This window comes from Chaetura pelagica, unplaced genomic scaffold, assembly GCF_000747805.2.
Source record: "Chaetura pelagica isolate M959 unplaced genomic scaffold, ChaPel_1.0 scaffold323, whole genome shotgun sequence".
Classification (NCBI taxonomy): Eukaryota; Metazoa; Chordata; class Aves; order Apodiformes; family Apodidae; genus Chaetura; species Chaetura pelagica.
Genome location: NW_009952640.1, coordinates 859404 through 878274, shown reverse-complemented (window position 1 = coordinate 878274; position 18871 = coordinate 859404). Strand labels below are relative to the sequence as shown.

General features: G+C 41.9%; 1 protein-coding gene across 1 annotated transcript in view; it reads left to right on the top strand.

Annotated features, from left to right (window-relative positions):
• DHRS12 (dehydrogenase/reductase (SDR family) member 12) overlaps positions 1-18871 on the top strand; it is a gene marked incomplete at its 5' end in the record, with an annotated part of 41179 nt that overhangs the window by 12320 nt on the left and 9988 nt on the right. Inside the window, 4 exons of the mRNA XM_009993750.1 lie at positions 6-139; positions 4314-4396; positions 11346-11438; positions 12574-12655. Of these exons, the coding sequence (XP_009992052.1) occupies positions 6-139; positions 4314-4396; positions 11346-11438; positions 12574-12655 (392 nt within the window). The remainder of the gene's footprint in view (positions 1-5; positions 140-4313; positions 4397-11345; positions 11439-12573; positions 12656-18871) is intronic.

Sequence of the window (18871 nt, the reverse complement as noted above, 5' to 3'; positions counted from 1 at the left end):
TGCAGGAGCGGCTACGAGGCCGCGTCCCAGCGCTTCGACCCCGGGGACGTGGAGGTGAGCGTGGCCGGGAGGTCCTTCCTGGTGACTGGAGCCAACAGCGGCATCGGCAAGGCCGCGGCCACGGGCATCGCCAGGAGGGGTGAGCGGGAGCGGCTCGGAGGGGTCGGGAGGCGGGTTCGGCCTCCCGGGGGAAACCCCGAGGCCCAGCTCCCCGGGAGGAGGGGTCAGGAGTGTTATTTTGCAGGGGTTTGAGCAGGATCAGCGCTATGGGAACTGGAATAATGAAGCAAAATAAGTTGAGAGGATTTGTGGAGTGTTTTTCAAGTGCTCGTTTACCAAAATCTGTGTTAGACTGGCATCTAAAGGTGTTGGTGACTGGTTGAGGTGTGTTCAAGGCTGATCTGGCACAGGTAGCAGCCCGGTTGCATTTGAACTGTTTTGAAGAACTTGCAAAACGGTCCTGTGATGGAAGAAAACAACTGGCTTTGCTAAGCTGAGATGGGAGAGTGTAAAAGAAGCAACATCGTTGTGCTTTTTCTTGATGACAATAACCTGAAGTTTGTGCTTTTTAACTGATTACGTGCAACCATTTTTTCTGTTGCTTCCTGTGAGCAAGGAGATAGTATGGACTAGAACTACCTACTCTTGAAGGATAAACCTAATCCCTTTCAGAGTTGACAAAATAATTTCTGTTGTGCAAGAGTGATAGGAGTTTTGCCGTGTAGAATAGAAGAGAGGAGCTTGCAGCTTTTTGCTCTTTCTTTGCCTGTTTAGGTTTCATAACTATCTTACGAAGGAAAGTGGGGACTTGTTTAAATTAAAGAAACTCAAAATTATTAGCATGAGAGAGTCTTTGGGTTAAAGATCCCCATCAAGTGCCAATATGTGACTGATTTCAGGTTCCCACTGCTGCCATTGCGTGTTGCAGCCTAAGGTAGGTATTGCTTTGTCTGGTGGCTGTTCTGCTTGCAGTCAGACATGCCTGCCAGGATTTGAAAGCTGTCAAGTTGACCAGGTCTGAATAGGGCTTGGTCACTGTGTCTAGTATTTGGAACTCAATGAACAACTTTGGGCTCAAGCTGCTTGTCTTCGTATCCAGAGTGGGCAGTGCTGTGCGTACGAAGTTAAAATAACTTAAAAATGTCTTCCTGATCCTGTTCTTGCACTTGTCACTCTGAAAGTCAACGTCAGCCATTGGAGCTGTGGCTTCTAGTTGAATCTCTTTAAGTACACCATGACAAGAAGGTAAGGAATTCAGATTCAGCAAAAGAATAACCAAGCTACATTGGCTTTACCTTCAAGCACTTCAGATTTTTTTTAAATAGCGATGGTCTCGATGAACATTTTTTTTAGCCCAAGTTCATGTTTTCTCTGAGTCAGTCTCCTATGGATTTTGCAGATGTGGGCTTTTCTTGTGATGCATGTTTGTTGCAGTCTTCTCCTAACCACTCTGAAAATTCCAAAGTGTTGTTTAAGTTAAAATAATTTCAAACTTTACCATGGAAAATATATTTAAACCCCTTTCCTAGTCCATAGGTCACATCAAAAGTTCCATCTCCTTAAAAGCAAGAGAAAAGTTCATATTCAAGCCCCTTAAAAGCCACCTTTATTTGTGTTTGATGCTTTCCACTGTAGACAATGAGAATGTTCCTGATCAGCTTGAAGGCCAGCTACTTCCTCCATGTCATTAGCTTGTACCTGCACACATTACTTGTGCTGTCCCCTGTGTTTTGGGAAAAGCTCCTTAAATATCTGCAAATGCGCATCCTTAATTGCCCTAAGATCTGTAATTAAAGCCCTCTTTTGCAGTGAAGCCTGCAATCACTGTGAGAACATCCAGAGAGGTGAGCACTGGACACTGCTCTTTCTGATTGTCATTTCTCTCTCATGGAATCTGCTTTGCCGGGGCAAAGACTTATCTTTCATTGTGAGAGATATATATATATTTAGTGCCTGTCCATTCATGGTTTCTTCCATGCAAGGCATATGTGTGAAGATGAATTACAGAATCACAGAATATTAGGGGCTGGAAGGGACCTCTGAAGATCAAGTCCAACCCTTCCTTCCAGAGCAGGACAAAAACAAACAAACAAAACCCAAACAAAAAACCACATGCCAACTAGGGCAGATCATTCAGAAAGGCATCCAGACAGGTCTTGAAAGAAAGTCCGGAGAAGGAGACTCCCCAACCTCTCTGGGCAGCCTGTTCCAGTGCTCTGTAGACGTCACAGTGAAGTTCTTCCTCATGTTGAGGTGGAACTTCCTGTGCTCGGGGTTGAGTCCATTGCCTCTCATCCTATCACAGGACACGAGTGAAAAGAGGTTGTCCTTGACTTCTTGACACCCAGCCCTCGTGTATTTATAGACACTAATTAGGTCCCCCCTCAGTCTTCTCCTCTCTAGACTGAAAAGCCCCAGGTTTTTTAGCCTTTCCTTGTAAGGCAAGTGTTCCAGACCCCTAATGAAACTTTATTAAACATTGGTAGTGTCATTTGTATTATTATCCTAGATTCGGGAGTTTTCCACTGCAGTTGTGCACTTGATAAAAACTCTGACAGTGCAGTGGAGGAATCAGACCCTGTTAGAAAATGTCAGAAGAACCTTGAGGCATTACCTGCACCAGCTGCATGCCAAGTACACTTGCTGTAATGGTGCTCAGTGGAAAAACCCCTCTCGTAGACAAAAAGTACTGTTATCAGACCTCATACTGGGCTGTGCAGTGTGTGGCTGCTCTATCTCTAGGGTAGACTTGGTGCCTTGCATTTGAGTTCTGAGCAGTACCAGAGTGACCTGGCACCCTTGTTTTTCTTACATGGGTTACATTGCTTGAGCCTTCTCATGGTGGACTGTTAGCAAGCCCTTTAACAATAGATAAAAGTGAAGAGTGCAGGTACTCCTATGTCTGAGATTAACACATTACTTGTAATTATGAGAGAATAGGAAGCATAACAATAAGAAAAAATTATGCCTTAAGACCTCTTTTTGAAGGCTCACTTTACTGTTGCCAACTTACGAGGTCATGGTAAGTCTTTGAGTGGATCCTTGCCCTGCTTATTCCTTTCATAGGAAAGTGGGTTGGAAGAGACCTGTAGAGGTCCCTTGATGCCTGACCAGAGCCTTCTAAGCTGCAATATGTGGCCATGGTCTTTGTCATAACTCCCACTGTTGAGAAGTGGCAAGTCTGTATCTCGCTTTTTTTTTTTTTTTTTTTTTTTTATGCAGCAATTCTAGTCACCTGTGTTGTTAAAAGACATTTACTGAATTTTCTAGGGCATATTCCAAAGGAAGCATTTATGATACAGATGCCTTAGCTTCAATTTCCAGTATAGCTCTGGTATTTAGAAAGAATCTCTTTGCCGAAAGAGTGGCTGGACAGTGGAACAGGCTGCCCAGGGAGGTGATGGAGTCACCATCCCTGGAAGTATTTAAGAGGAATGTAGACACCGTGCTTAGCAACATGATTTAAGCACTGAACAGGTAAATTAGGTTATGGTTGGTGGATTTAGGTTATGGTTGGACTTGATGATCTTCAAGGTCCCTTCCAACCAGGATAATTCTATGATTTTATCAACACTAAACATGACATGCAGACTTGACCAAAAATGAGTTGAGCAGAGAGTTCCTAGAATGCAGTGGCCTTATCTATAAATGCAGCTTTATGTGATGACCCAGTTGCAGTGTGATACTTTCTTCTTCCTGCTTGCCTTCATTGGGACCAGAACTAAGCAGAAGTCTCTGAGGTTTTTTTGTTATTTCCACTTTTTGTGTCCTAAACCTTTTGTGTGAAGTACCTTCACCTCAGTCTTTTGACAGACCCTGCTGGGATTCTTGGCATGTCTGATCTGCCTGATGGTACTACTGGATCAATGCCTTTTGGGGGCAATTTGCCCCTGAGAATAGCCCAAGGCTAGTGGACCTGGGACTGCTATGAGGTGCTGTGGCCCTCATCAGCTCCCAGCTCAACAGCAAGTGTCATGTGAGCCCTGAGAGCTCGGCAGACCTGTGGAGCAGCATTGATGAAAAGTCACTGCTCAGCTCTTTGCAACAGAGAAGTGGGTCTGTTGGCTGTGCACAGCTCAGGAACATTCTGCCTGCTGGGAAGCTCCCATGATATTTTGGTGACCATCTGACCAGTATTGCTAGTGCTTCTAGCGGGCTGTGGATTTCCCAAAAACTGGAATGCAATCACAAAAGGTTTTTTGTTTCATTTGTTTCACTTTCAGGCCCTCCCTCTTTGCTGATGCCTACCCTGCCGGCTCCCCTCCATCTAGCAATTAGTTCTCAAATGTGTTTTTTTTGTCAAAATCCACCAGGTGGCACGGTTCATCTGGTTTGCCGAAATAAGGAACGAGCTGAGGTCGCCAAAGGAGAAATAGTGTCAGAAACGGGCAATCAGGTGAATTGTTTTCCAATCTTGTTTACTCTTAGAAAGATTGTTAATATATAAAGACCTCAAAGGCCTTGGGTTATTCTGTTACGTAATTTTGCCGTTGTGTTTTTAACATTAGCTTCATACGGACATAGAAATGTCTTGAAGTGATTTAATTTCACTAGGTGATGTTTTCTGTGATTAAAAACATTTATCAGCTGCTTGCTGTTTTATTTAACATTTGTTGTTGATACATTTTGTGATGTCCTACTTACTATTCCTATCTATGTGGCTGAGGCTTTTAAAAGTTAATGCATTGCAACACTCTTACAACAGCATTTATGAGTTTACAGCATTGGAGTTGAAGGTTTTATGTGTCTGAATAACATGCTCTTGATTTGCTGACATTAGCTGTTCTGTGAAGTCCTGTGTGTGGTCCTAGTTCCATGCTCTACAGACTTTTCCATTTCCTTTTCTGACAATATCTCTTCTTTACCTCCTTCCTTCTGCTAATTTTTTTTTTCCCTCATTCTGTAGTATATCCCTGTAGCTGTTGCTGTTGCTTTTGGTAATTATTCAGGAGGGTGTGCTTATGAAGAAGTATAATCATTGTCTTTCTGTCTTAGTGTAATGATTTTGGCTGTTGGAGTTACTTTTCTTCATAGCAGCTCCTGCAGTGCTATGTTTTAGATTTGTGACCAAGACAGCATTGACAACCCATGTTCTAGTTACTGCTGAACAGCACAGCATCAAGGCCTTTTCTGGTTCTCACAGTGCACCCATCAGCAAGCAGGCTGGGAGTGTGTAAGAAGTTGGGAGGGGACACACTGGGACAGCTGACTCAAAGGATATCCCATACCATATGATGTTGTGCTCAGAAATAAAAGCTGGGGGAAGAAGGAGGAAGCAGCATTCACAGTTTTGGTGCTTGACTTTTGAAATCACTGTTGCATGTGATAAAACCTTCCTTTCCTAGGAGCTGCTAAACATCTGGCTGATGATGAGAAGTAGTGAATAAATTCCTTATTATGCTTTGTTTGCACACGCAGCTCTGTTTCACTTATTAAATTGTCTTTCTGTCAATCCACAAGTTTTGTCTGGTTTACCCTTCCAGTTCTCTCTGCCATCCCACTGGATGGTGAGTGAATGAGCTGTTGTGTGGGGCTTAACTGTCTACTGGGGTTAACCCCCAGCACTTGGATTGTGAGCTGTCCTCATTTTAAATAGTGACTTGGCTCTTGAACACAGTATTTTGATTTCAGTAATAGTTTTTAACGTGGATCAAAAATTCTGAAGATTTTTTATGGTTAGAGATACTGTATTGACTACATTTCTGCTCTTTGGTTTCAGCTCCCTAGTGTGACACAAGCAACATTACACTTCAGTTCTTTAACGGAGGTGGATTAGATCAGGCCTTCTGTAGAAATGAATACTTTCCAGGTGTCTATAACTGTGTAATCCCATGGCTATAGTAAGACTAGTGATTATCTGTGTTACCTCCTTTTCTAACAGCAGTCAGACAGCCAGGAAAGAGACATGAGTTTGATGACCTCTGAAGGTTCCTTCATGTTCTGTTTTATATCATTTGGTGAGGGGAAAAAAAAAAAAAAAGTTTGAGGCAAGTAATGTTCTTCCTCTAAAATGGCAGAGTCACTGCACTCCCATTTTTTGCTAGGCTGCAAACCTGTTGTTTCTCTGGTCATGCAAGAGTGTGTGAGCACTGCAGAACTTTTTTGTGACCCTGGGGACAGGACACTTGTATAGAAAGCAACATTCAGAGAAGTGTTAGACAAGCTGTACAAGAAGCCCTGTGGGACCTGTGACTGCATTGGGAAGAGTCATTTTAATAAGCCCACAAGAACATCTTTCTTTATAAGTACTAATTCAGAAGCAATCCAGTGAGATAATACAATGCTTTATCTGCAACTTGACAAGTTGTATCCAGACTTAACTTGCTCTTCCTGGTCATCTGGACAAAGATCCTGTAGTATAACACACCAAAGAGTTTTTCCATCTTCCACAGCAATGCATGGCAGAGTTCAGTGCCACAGTGGAGTTAATATCTGGCAGGCACCTGCAGCTAGACTTGGGAACTGGAAAGTTCTGCTAATCTGTTAAAGCACATCTAGTAATGGAGATTAAGTCTCACTTTGAAAATTTGCTGCCATTAAGGACTTTTATAGGGAACAGGCTTGTGGGTCCTTTTCCTGAGCCAATGTGGCAGTCTTCAGCCAGTAAGTGTTGATTTAGGTCTTTTTCTGTCTCTGAAATCACTTGTAATATTGAACATTGTCAAGGTTTAATGCTGGGCCAGCAATTAAACCAATGATAGATGTTCTCTATTATGCCCTCTCCCTTCCCAGAAAGGGAAAGGAATGAGAATAAGGGAGAAAGACTTACGGGTTGGAAACCCTATACAGCTTTAATGAAAGCAATAATGATGAAGAAGAAAATAATGAGATATATACAAAAATATAGAAAACAAATATCACCCTCCCCCCAGTAATGCTCACATCACCACCCATGCTGCAGGGTAGGCTCTGGGAAAGTCCCAGACTGGACTCCTGTACTCAGTGGCAGATGAGAGCTGAATGCAGGAACGCACAGATTCGGGAATACAGCGGTTGGGATCAAAAGTAAGAAGAGACAGAACAGAGTCCTCCCAGGATGCTGGCTGTGGATCCTTATGATCCCTCAGATTTATACCCGGTATGATGTGTATGCAATGGAATACTTAGTTTGGTCAGTTTTGGGTCACCTCTCAGGTCTGTTCCTCCCCACAGGAGGGTTGCAGGTGTAACCCCATTTCTTCCCTTTTGTTTCTAGCACAGGAGAAGTTCAGCAGAATCAAGCAGTGACCTTGTTTCTGCATAGCATTCTTCAGCAATAACTATGAACATTGGTTGTTATCAGTCCTAGAAACAGACACTGACTAAAAAACATGCTGTTAATTTCAGAAAGTGCAGTTACTTAGAAGAGACTTAATTGGAAAGTAAAATTACTAAAAAGAAAATTGATTCTGTCCTGGCTCCAGGACAAATCAGGACAAACATCTGCCCAAAAACCTTCAGCGCTTATGTTCCAGTAGATAATGTTAGTAGCTTTAAAAGTAGAAAGCTTTTAGAGAGTATCCACTTAGAAACAGTAGAGCAGTGTCAAGTTTTTGGCTAGAAATGAACATGACAATGAGAAAATTCTGACCTAACTCAACTAAGGAGCTGAAATCCAATGGCTAGGCAGAAGAAGTCATGTGTTTTTTAACTGCAGGGAAGCAGAATTATAGGCAGGGAATAATGCCTTTATAATTTTCTCAGCTTCTTCACTTATCTAATTTGCTTGTATAATGAGCATTTAAAGAAACAACTTGGAAAGAGAGGAGGTCCTTTAATGATTATATGTTGTTTTGCATGAGAAAAATCCTCTGCATAATTATTTTAGAACTGCCTTTTCCTGAGATACATCATAAGACTATCTGTGGTGTGTCTTTGAGACTAAGTGCTATCTAGAAGAGGAGTAGGAGTTGACATCCTTTTCTATGCTGATAAATGCCACTGTGCTTGTACTAGCTGGAACAAAAATCTGCAAAAAGCAAGAAAATTGCCCGTAACAAACAGTAAAAGGGTTTTGATGTTTTGGATAGAGGTAATATTTCTAGCTTTAGAGGTTTAGAAAATTAGAACTTTTGCTCTCTGTCAAGCTTCTCCTTTTTTTTTTTTTTAAAAAAAAATATTCTATTGCATCCACATTCCTGGCCATAATATTTCAAAACATTGCAAGACTGTTGTGACATGGAGTGGCTAACAAGGATTTAGCAGTTAATGCAGCAGTTGGCATGTAAGGGGGTGAAGAAGGCACTTGACACTCAGAGGCAGCTAGAGTGGATGCAGTGATGCACCTGGAAGCATCCTCTCCTGCCCTGGTTGGAAAGCATGTGCTTGGCACAGGAAGGTTGGCCCAGATAGAGCTCCAGAGGAATGATGTGGCTGATATTGGGTTGCAGGGAGTGATTGGTACTTTTTGCTGAGCCTCGGGCAGAGCATGATGGTGACCTCATCAGTTGCGTTCTGCTGTGGCCTAGGTGCTGGGTTGCCAGGTGAAGTGACAGCAGAAGATGAGCAGGCTGCATAATAGCAGGGAACAGAAGCAGGAGATTGTCAGGGTCTTTGCAGAACAGATCACAAACCCCACGTTATGTATAAGGAGGGACATCTAGAAGCTATGCTTGAATAAGTGATGGATAGAGACTCCTGAGATGAGGAGGAATGGAAGCTTGTGACTGCTGGCAACAGAAGGCAGGCTCCTGTTCTGCCTACAGATGTGCATTTATAGGATAGGTATAGTGCCATGGTAACAGATGAGGAAGAACAAACTCTGTCAGGGGAGGTGTTGGAGATAGATGAGCCTGAACTGTTGTTGCCACTGGGAGGATATGGTGGGTGATAATGGCTGGAGGCTCCCTCCTTGGGGGCATGGAGGCACCCATCTGCAGTCTTGGCTTGATGTCTTGGAGGTTTGTCACTTGCTGAGGACTCAAATCTAGGGCTTGTTTTGACCTCAGACTTGTACTTGTTGCCAAACCACATGGGCACCAATGGCATTGTGAGGGTGACCTTGAGTTCATCAAGTGTGCTTACAGAGGGTGAAGAACATGAGTTCCCAAGTAGCACTCTCCTAAATCCTTCCAGTGAAAGGAAAAATGCCTGACAAATAAAGATACGTGTTTTTACAGCTGGATTCATTATGTGTGTATTCCTGCTCAAAGAGGGTAATCCCATTGCTATGCCAGGGAAGGTGCAAGATTGTACAGATGCCTGTACATGCTTGTAGATGCCTGTACAGGCTGCATGGTCACAGGTGGTGGTACTCATAGCACACTTGAACCACCCTGATACCTGCTGTCAACACAGCAGGGCATAAACAATCCAGGAGATTTCTGGAGATCCTTGAGAACCATTTGTTGGTATCAACACTGGTCAAGCTAGCTAGGGGTGATCTCTGCTGCTGTAAATTGTTTGAATAATCTTGAATAGTTGCCTTGATGGAAGTGGCCACAAGACTCTGGAATTTAAGATTGAGACAGGTGAGAAGGATGAGTAAATAGAATTACAGTCTTTGGTTTTAGAAAAGCAGTTTTTGTCTTTTTTTTTATGGACCTGGTTGGCAAACATGGGAGACAGCCACAGAGAGCAAAAGGTCATGGTAAACCTGGTTGATCTTGAAGGAAAACTTTCTCAAAGCAGGAGGTGCTTCCTGTTAATTGTAAGAAGGCATCTTCAAACAAGGCAAGCAGGATTTGGGGAACTACAGGCCAGTCAGCCTCACCTTGCTCCCCAGGAAAAATGTGGAGCAAATTCTTTTCAGAAGCCATGAAGCATAGGAAAGGGATTGATTAAAAGCAATGTGGGTTTATCATGGGCAAACCTAGCCTGGCTGTCCTGATCACTGCCTGTGATGAGATGACCCTTATTTTCGGAGAGCAGTGCTTGCTGCATTCCATAACTTTGCCAAGGCTTTTTATGTGGCCTGCCCTAGTATCCCTGTAGCCAGTTTGGAGAGATGTAATTTGAAATAGTGGATGACATGCTGTGTGGAAAACTGTCTGCAAAATTTGGCTCAGAAAGCAGCCATCAACAGTACAAAGCTGATCTGTCAACCATTATTTAGTGGCTTTCTCCATGAGTCAACACAGGAGGAATAACTGTTTAATGTCTCTCTTTTAACAACTCAGATGATGGAGTGAAATGCAGTCTTATCTTTGTCAGACTGCAGATGATTTTAAATGATGTGTGGGCATTGCTGGAGGGCAGGGCTGCTATTCAGAGGGATTTAACAGGTGAGGAGGTGGGCTGACATGAATTTCATGAACGTCACTCACAGCAGATGCACAATCCTGCCCAGGGATGGAATAACCCTATGGCACAGTACAGGCTGGGACTAGCTGGCTGGAAAGCCAGCTTTTCAGAAAAGGACCTGAGGGTGACAAGTTGTCGCTGAGTGAGCAGTGCGCTTTGGGGCAAGGAAGACAGACCACACTCCAGACCGTGTGAAGCCAAGTGTAGCCAGCTTACTGAGGGAAGTGCATTTTCTTTACTAAGCCTTTGTGAGACCACAGCAGGAGTCTTACGTTCAGTTTTAGGCTCCCCAGGACAAGGAAGTCATTGATGTCCTGGAGCAAGTCCAGTGGAGGACTACTGAGGTGACTGGGGAGATGAAACACGTGATGTGTACATGATGTGCAAGGAGAGGCTGTGATGGCTGGTTTTGCTCAGTGTTAAGAAGAGTGGGCTAAGATGGGTCTTGCTGTAGTCTACAGCCATGTGATGGGAGGGGGTAGGGAAGGCAGTGCCATGCTCCTCTTGGGGGTCTTCAGTGAAAAATATTGACTAGATATTAGGAATTATTTTTTTCACCATGAGGGTGGTCAACCACTGGAGCAGGGTGCTCAGAGAGGCTGGTGAATCTCCATCTTCGGAAATAAAACTTCACTGGACAACCTGATCTGTTACCTGCCTTGAAATGATGTTGGAACCAAGTGGCCTCCAGAGGTCCCTTCCAATCTAAATTGTTAGCTGATGCTGTGACCTTGAGCAGTGCTTTTTTTTTTTAACTGAAAGTTGCTTTCAGTTAAAGAGGAAGCTGCTGTAAGAACTGTTTAAACATAAGTTTTGCAAGCTTTGCAATATTTTTCTAGTTCTCTGCTATGTCTGTCACCTGTCTTTATCTAAGTAGGGCTCTCTCTTAATAAATTCAGTATTAAAAAGCTATGGCTCAGAAGCAACTGAATCAAGTGGCTAAAAATGTTTTAAGCACTAGAATTAAATTGTCCAGTGGTGTATATTAACTTTATTTTGCTTGTGTTCTGGAGATACTTTCTGCATGCTGCTTAATTACTTTTTCACCTAGACAGACCTTAGCAGTGAATAGGGTCTCTTCACTCTCCATGTTGATTGTAAAATACTTTTTTTTTCCTCTTTAGAATATCTTCTTGCATATTGTGGATATATCTAATCCCAAGGAAATCTGGAAGTTTGCTGAAAAATTCAAAACTGAACATAAATTAAATGTGTTGGTAAGTTTGCATATTTAAATCGTGTGTCTGTAGCATGTAGTCTCTGAGCTAAACTGAATATGGCAGGGACTGATGCCTCCTCTTGTGGGCAGATTACACTTGCTTCGAGCTGATCCCTCTTAAAGATTAAACTTCTATAGAAAGTCTAGAGCAGTCTAAAAATGAGCCAGGGATTGAGCTAACAGTTAGACTGCATGGATGGTGAGGGGCTCAGAACTCTCACCTCTTCATTTAGCACTGAAAATTTGCTCTGGGGGCTTTAATGAAACTGAGGCACCTGGAGCAGCAGGTGAGGAAATTCTGATAGAAATGGTAAAACACGTTGTGAGGAGTGGCAGTTGAAGGAGCAGGGAGGTGCAGATCTCTTTTCAATGTGGGAAAGAAAAGCTCAAGCTTCCTTTGGAAGGTAAGGCAGAGAAGGAAGTGTGTCCGAGAATGTGCTGGCTACACACAAGAAGCTTCTTGATATTCCCAAGGTTTTACTTTACAGTCAGTACTGTGTGGTACATGTGAGTCAAGTGGGGTTCCTGGGCTGGATTGCCAGGCAGAGAAAAACTGAGGTCCATGCAGCCAAAGCCAGTGTGACATTCCCCTGCTGGTTAGCTCTGCTCTTCTCAGGGCTAACATACTGATCTGGCTAAACTGCTGCTGATTGGAGCTAATTAATTTAATTTGCTGAGGGTAGGGGTGCCTGCAGCCTATTCTCCTGTGTGTCGAACAGCTTCCCTTAGTGCCTTTTCTCTGATACAGAGATCTCTTAACAGAGAGTACATCACCACATAGCTCAGATGATGCAGGATTGGTGTGTTCTCAGATGAGACTAAAACTGCAATGCATATGTATGTTCTAGTATGTGCTCTACAGCTAGAATATTATTTTCTGTGAGAAAATGGTTTAAAAATATTTAGGAAGGCTCTTAGTGTAGTATATCTGTGGTGAACCATTTCTCTGAAGAACCTTTTTGTTGTGAAGAACTTTTATGATCAGTGACAGAGTAATGAATAGCATGGTTTATTGAAACAATTTGTACCTTTTTGTTACAGTGTCAGAAAACAGCAAGCTAGCATGAATTGCTTGTATGTGTGGTTTTGTTTGTAGATATTTGTGTAGATTATTAACAGGAGTTTTCTTACAGATCAACAATGCAGGATGTATGGTGAATAGCAGAGAATTAACTGAAGATGGACTCGAAAAAAACTTTGCAACTAACACCTTGGGTGAGTATTGAAAAGCTTAGTTCTGAAATATTGTTATAGATTTGTGTTTTTGCAGCTGGGTTTATGAGGTGTGTATTCCTGCTCAAAGAGGGTCGTACCACTGCTATGCCAGGGAGGGTGCAAGGAAGTAAAAGAATAAATATCACAGCTTGTTTGGACTGTCAATTTTTAAATTTTCCATTTTTCTGAAATTTGCAAGGAAACTTTGTTCCAAGCAGTACTGCTAGTGATGCTCTCTTTGCAGTAAGTGTGCTCCTGTGGCTTGGATAGAGCTTGGAGCACCTTCAGATATTGAAAAGACATTAGAATGTTTCAGTAGGCTTAAACAGCCCTATTTGATGTGACAGGGACACTGTGTAGGAAGGCTGTGCCTTATATAGTGCCCTGGATAGTCTCAAACAGACACAGCATCTAGTCAAGTGGCTGAGCAGTACTGGGTAAGACTCAGGCACCCCACATATGAGGAGTGTGTCCCATGAACTGTGTGATGGTAAGAAGGACAAGTTAAGGGAAGCAAATAAAAGGGGAAAGGGGAGATATGGATGAGCAGGGAAGATGGCAAGCAAAATGCAAGGTTCCTCCATAAAAGCTATGGAAAATATGTGAGCAAACAGCCAGGCAGCAGAGAGAAGACCCATTTGCTGCCACTGATATCTGTAGGGCTGAAGGCTGCACCCCTTGCAGTGAGAGGTGTGGTGCTTGCATCAGCCAGCACTCTCTTGTCCCTCTGCTTCCATGCAGGGTCCTTGGCTTTCTAAAGAAACTGTCTTTAGTAGTGGCACATTAAGAAGGAGCACTGGTGCTTTGTTTCTGTGTTTCCCTCCTATCCGCCAGTAGTGGGGACAAGAAAGGGGGAAGCTTAGGCTATAAAAATTGGGCATTTATAGAACTGATATAGCCTGGAAACCACTGTTAGGTTTTATTCTTAGCCTTTTTCTTGCATTGCTTCTTTGACTTCTATTTACTTTTGAAAATTAACGTTTTATGTGCAAATGTCTTGTGCTTAACTGATGTGGTGCATCCAGCTTGTTTTTTCTGCAAATCTGACTGCATTAAACTCACAATTAATCTAAGTGTAAAGGCACAGATTGCTTTTCTTCAAGTTAATCTTCAGCTAACATTTTTCTGTTTTCTCATGGTCAAAATTCAAAAAGAATTTTATTTTCCCATCAAATTCCCCCTGGCTGCAGAAGTACAATAACTTCTACCTTGAGAAATGTATTCACCTTAAATTAGTTTAACCCTCTTGTGGTCTTTCAAACAAAAATCCAGCAATGTGTGAAGCTGCAGTTCTTCCAAAGAGAAGCAGAATGAAAACAATACAACAGTCTGAACATGAAAACATGCTTTAGTTTAGTTTTGAACATTGAGGAGATTAATTGCTGAGGAACTGTACTAGTGCATCACTTGATTCAGATTTTATCACACATGTAGAAGGAGCAAGTTCTGCTTTTCTACTTTCCCAGCTGTAAATCAGCCTCACTAGAGATACACAGCTGCCCAGAGGAAGCTCAATTATGATTGTAGGGAACTAGGAAAATGCCTGTATTGTCTTTTATGAATGTTTTGTGTAGATCTCCTGTATTCACTTGTGTATCACTTACTGCATGGCTGTATAAGAAGGTCAAGGAAGTGATTGCACATTTGAGCAGATAAGATAAAACAGGTAAGTCATCCTCTGTCTGACTTCTGCGGAGTTCAGACAAGAACTAGGCTTCAACTAGTTCTCTCTAGGCAGCAGGAAAGATTAAATTAAGCTTTTAGAACACAGTGGGACTTTGAGCTGGAGGAGGCTGCAAGAGGAAGCTTCTGTGCTTGCAGGTTAGACACACATGAAGGACCAATGCTATCAACAATGCATTTTGGGTTTTTTTTGTCTTCAGAGATGTGGTAAAAAATAATATCTGCTGGAGTTGTAGTAGGAGAAAGCTGTATGGAGGAATGCATGTCAGAGTAGGTGCTGTGTGAAGTAATTTGCATAAGCACTAGGTGCCTTTGGATGTGCTTTACGTTGGAGAACTGATTTTTGTGTCGGTAACTATTCGTGCTTATAGGTTCCCAGAGAAAAATGGCTAGTGTGGCTAGTATATAGGTTGGCTATAAACGAGAATGTGGTCTGAGAGAACAAATGTATTTCCCCTTTTTGCCTCTTGCACCAGATAAGCTAAAGCCTGAAGAGTGAAATGGTCTCAGGGCCCCTGTTTTCAAAGTCTGCAGTTGTCTCCCTCAGCAGCAGCATAGAAACAGTAACTCATGACTGCCAGATTTCTACAGAAATAAGATGGGATAATATTTCCCGCCTCTGCCCCTCCCTCCCCTCCCCCCTGTCCCCCTGGAGGATCTTCTCTGTTGCTTTCATGTTTATTTTTGCCCTGAATCTTAGCTCTGGTCTAGTAAAAGAATGTAGGTTGTACCTATCTAAGAATACAAGCTCTGAACTATAACATGTTTTAGATGCAGAGCAGAGCCTTTGAATTCTGTATCTGATTAACATTTATATAAGCTGTAGAATTGCTCATTTAGGTGTCTAAAGTGCTGTGGAGCTCTTAAATCCAGGCTACAAATATTTTCCTCTTGCTTGATTTTTTAGTCTGTTTTTGAGCTTTATGGATGTTTAAAGTTCACTTCTAATTGATGATCTGTCATGTGAAACATACCTTATATCCTGATCTTTTCTGGGACATACATGGGACAAAACTGAATGTGTAAGTTGTCTGGCAGATATGATGAATATGTAGAGAAATAATGCTGGTTAGAGTAGAAAGTAAACTTCCCTTAATGTGAAACCTCACTAACTGGCTAGTTGAGGACAGGTCACTGAAATAGGAAGTTGAGAGGTGCCTCTGCTGTGGTCAGAGTATACAGGTGGGTGAATGTCATGAAAATACAAAATGCAGGTTGATAGTTCAGGCTTTGTATGGCTTGTCTAACATTCAGGTTCAAACTGTAAACTGCTTTGAGTAGGCAGCAGCAGCTGTATCTGTGTTGCTGCCTAGCATCCTTAAAATAGGGCTTAGGCACAAATGCCAGGTGGCTTGTTGTTCTGTTGTTGCTGTCACATAAAATGTCTTGCCTTTTTAACCCTGCAAGGTCCTCAAGGCTTATTGTTCAGATTGCTGAAGCTCAAGGTGGGTGTAGAGGGCAGAATAGCTGTGGAACCCTTAGATTGTCATGTGGGAGCACTTGCCAGACACAGGTCTGAAATGGCACATTGCAGATTGAACCACACCTTTGCTATGAAATTGAACTACTGGCTTGGGGTAATATGAGCAGGTTTCCTGGGGAGCTTCCAATCCTGATGGGCAGATTTTATTTGTGTATCCTTTCGTTTGTGTTTTGTTGCCCTTATTTCCTCCTGTGGGCTGTCCCTGTATTCATGGTTGTATCCAGGAGCTGGACAGGGACAGGCAATCATTTCTTCTGATAAGACTGACAGACCTATGAGTCAATAATTTATTTTTATTTCTTAATTTAGTTTAATTTTAATTATTCTTTTACTGAAACTCCCTGCAACTCCCATTCAAACCGACAGTATTCAGTCATTTTAGAAGAACAGAAGTGTGTTCTTGTTGAAGTACAATACATTTAGTGGAAACAGTCCTTGTTGCTCTATTTTATAACTTGCCTCACTTTACTAAATACATCTTCTTGCTTGACATAGAAAAATGGCATATATGTTACGTTTTTATTGCTACTTACTAGCCGAGGGAATGCTAAAACACAGCTGAAGATAAATAAATTATGCATCTTTTCTTCAGTCTAATGTGCTCTCATGTTTTAATAATATAAGCATATACATTTACTCTATGTGCAAGAAGGGGTAGGGCCAGAGGAAATAAAATGCTTTTCTACCACAGTAGCAGTGCAGCCCATCTATGGGCCATCTGCTTAGCCTGTATGGATATTTGTCAGTGTCTCCCCTACATATAAACCACTCTAACTAGTGTTTCACACAAGCCAGGGTGGCTTGGTAGACTGTGTTCTGAACTACTTGGAAGTCAAGCAACTTGGATCCCAGCTGTCAGTCTGGGATCAGTGTCTGATCTTTGGCAAGACAACTTCAGCTGTGAAAAAAAGACTTATTCTGATTTTCTTTCTGAAGAGTTTTGAGACTTACGAATGAGATGTACTTCATCAAAGGATAAGGTTGAATAAAATTGCACATCTACTTGCTAAACTGAAGCCTAGGTTCCCAGGGCACAGAGGACCCCTTATTGAGCTGAGCTTTGTAATTCAAGGGAAATGTAAACCTTTTTCTTTTTCATGTTCATTAGCTCTTCCTGTGCACTCTCAGTGCTAGTGTGGTGGAATTGGGCCTCAGAGACAGCACACTAAAATCTTCATTCCTGATCTTATTCTCAGGAAGCAGACACTGGGATGTCTCTTACTTGGAACTGTGTACATTGAAGGCTTGAAAAGATAATCAGGTCAAGGAACAATGTAAATTTGTTCTTTTTAAATTATTTTTTAAAGACTTGAACATAAGAAAGGCAAACCATTTAACAAATTTTTACCAGATGAATGAGCCATTGAAATCTGTACAATAAAAGTGTGTTGTGCTTTTTGTGTTTGTATTTTTTTTTTCCTACTTTTTTCACAGTTGAAATAACACTGTTCTTAATAATACTGCACAGCTCAGGCAGATGGAAAACTTCACTGAGTGTGGTGCTGGCTGCCTGCCCTTATCTGAATGTTAGCAGATTTAAAACCTCACCAACAATTAACTACTAATTGCCAGATAGAACATCAAGCAAAAACTATTCTAGAATCCACAAAGACACTTGGGTCTGCAGTAACTGCACCATAGATTAATTTGATGCTATGGACAGGTAGTGGCTTTACAGTATTACTTCTGAAACTATGATTTTCTTTATAATTCCATTTTAAGATACAGTTAAGGTTTGGGGTCACTTTGAATCTGTAAATCAGATAGGAGTATGTGTACACGTACTATTATATGTGATACACTGATGATTTCCAGGTCTGAAATATGTAGATCATAAGGAGTCCTCCAGGATTTAGCAGGCTAAAGCTGAGTTACACCACCACCGTTTTGAACATCTGCCTTCACAGTTTGTTTGTCTTCTCTTAGGGCTATGTTATGTTTTCATTTTCTAGTACAGAAAGATTTGAAGCCTTCTGTGGGAAAGGCCAGTGTCTAATGCACTGCAGATCTCTGCTCCTTGCATGGGGGTAGCTTTCACTTATGCTGTGGTAAAGGTGGTGGGATGCATAGTGAAGTAGCTGTTTGAACAACATGCAGAGCTGCATTCCCACAAGACCTAAAAATAGTGTTTTCCATAAAGTCCCCTCAGCTTCTACTTCAGGTCATGCAAAAGGTAGCATAATTTTATTTTGGAGTTTATGAAACAGAGTGATTTTTTTGTAGTTGTTTTTTTTGGTTGGGTTTTTTTAACAACTTGGTGTACGAATTGAGTGTTCATTTCTGTAGCAGATCCTCATTCTCTACACTTGCATAATTTAAAGTTTCACTCTGATAGCAAAAGCAATGAATTACTGCTCATACAGGTTGACAGAGGAGTTCACTATATGGAGTTGAAAACAGGATTTGCTAATTAGAGTACTATCAGATTACTCAACTAAATAGGGAAGATCTCAGAGTAAGCAGAGCAATTACAAAAGAGGCCACAAGGGAACGCATAGTGATTAAATATAGTAGGATTTTTTATTATTTTTTTGAGTGAGTAAACTTGAAACTTAAATATTAATGTGAGCAGCACTTGGGAGGCAGTGTGAATGAGCAAGTGCTATGCTCATGGCTTTTACTGGAGTTACCACATGTAAAGCACAGACTGACAACCCACACTGTCTAATCTACCATATGATAGAGATGGCTGAATTGTGTGTCATAGTGGAATTGCTGTATTCTTACACGAAAGTTTTACTTACACTGCATTATATGTGATTTCCTGTTATATAAGCTGAGCTTCTAGATATAAACTTACCAGAATTTTCCAAAGAAAACAAAATGTTGAAAGGATGTTTATCCTAAAAGAAATTGTCCATCAAGCCTGGGAGCCCCTTTAACTGGAGATTGTGTATCCAGCAAGTACCATGTCAAACCTTGTCACAGGGAAAACGGGTATAGCTTGTTGAGTAGGCTCCTCTAGTCAACTGTTCACCTCAGCTGAGATCAGTGAAGACAAGATGAAATCCTGCATGATAGACTGGATGGTTGCTCATCCCCTTCTGCAT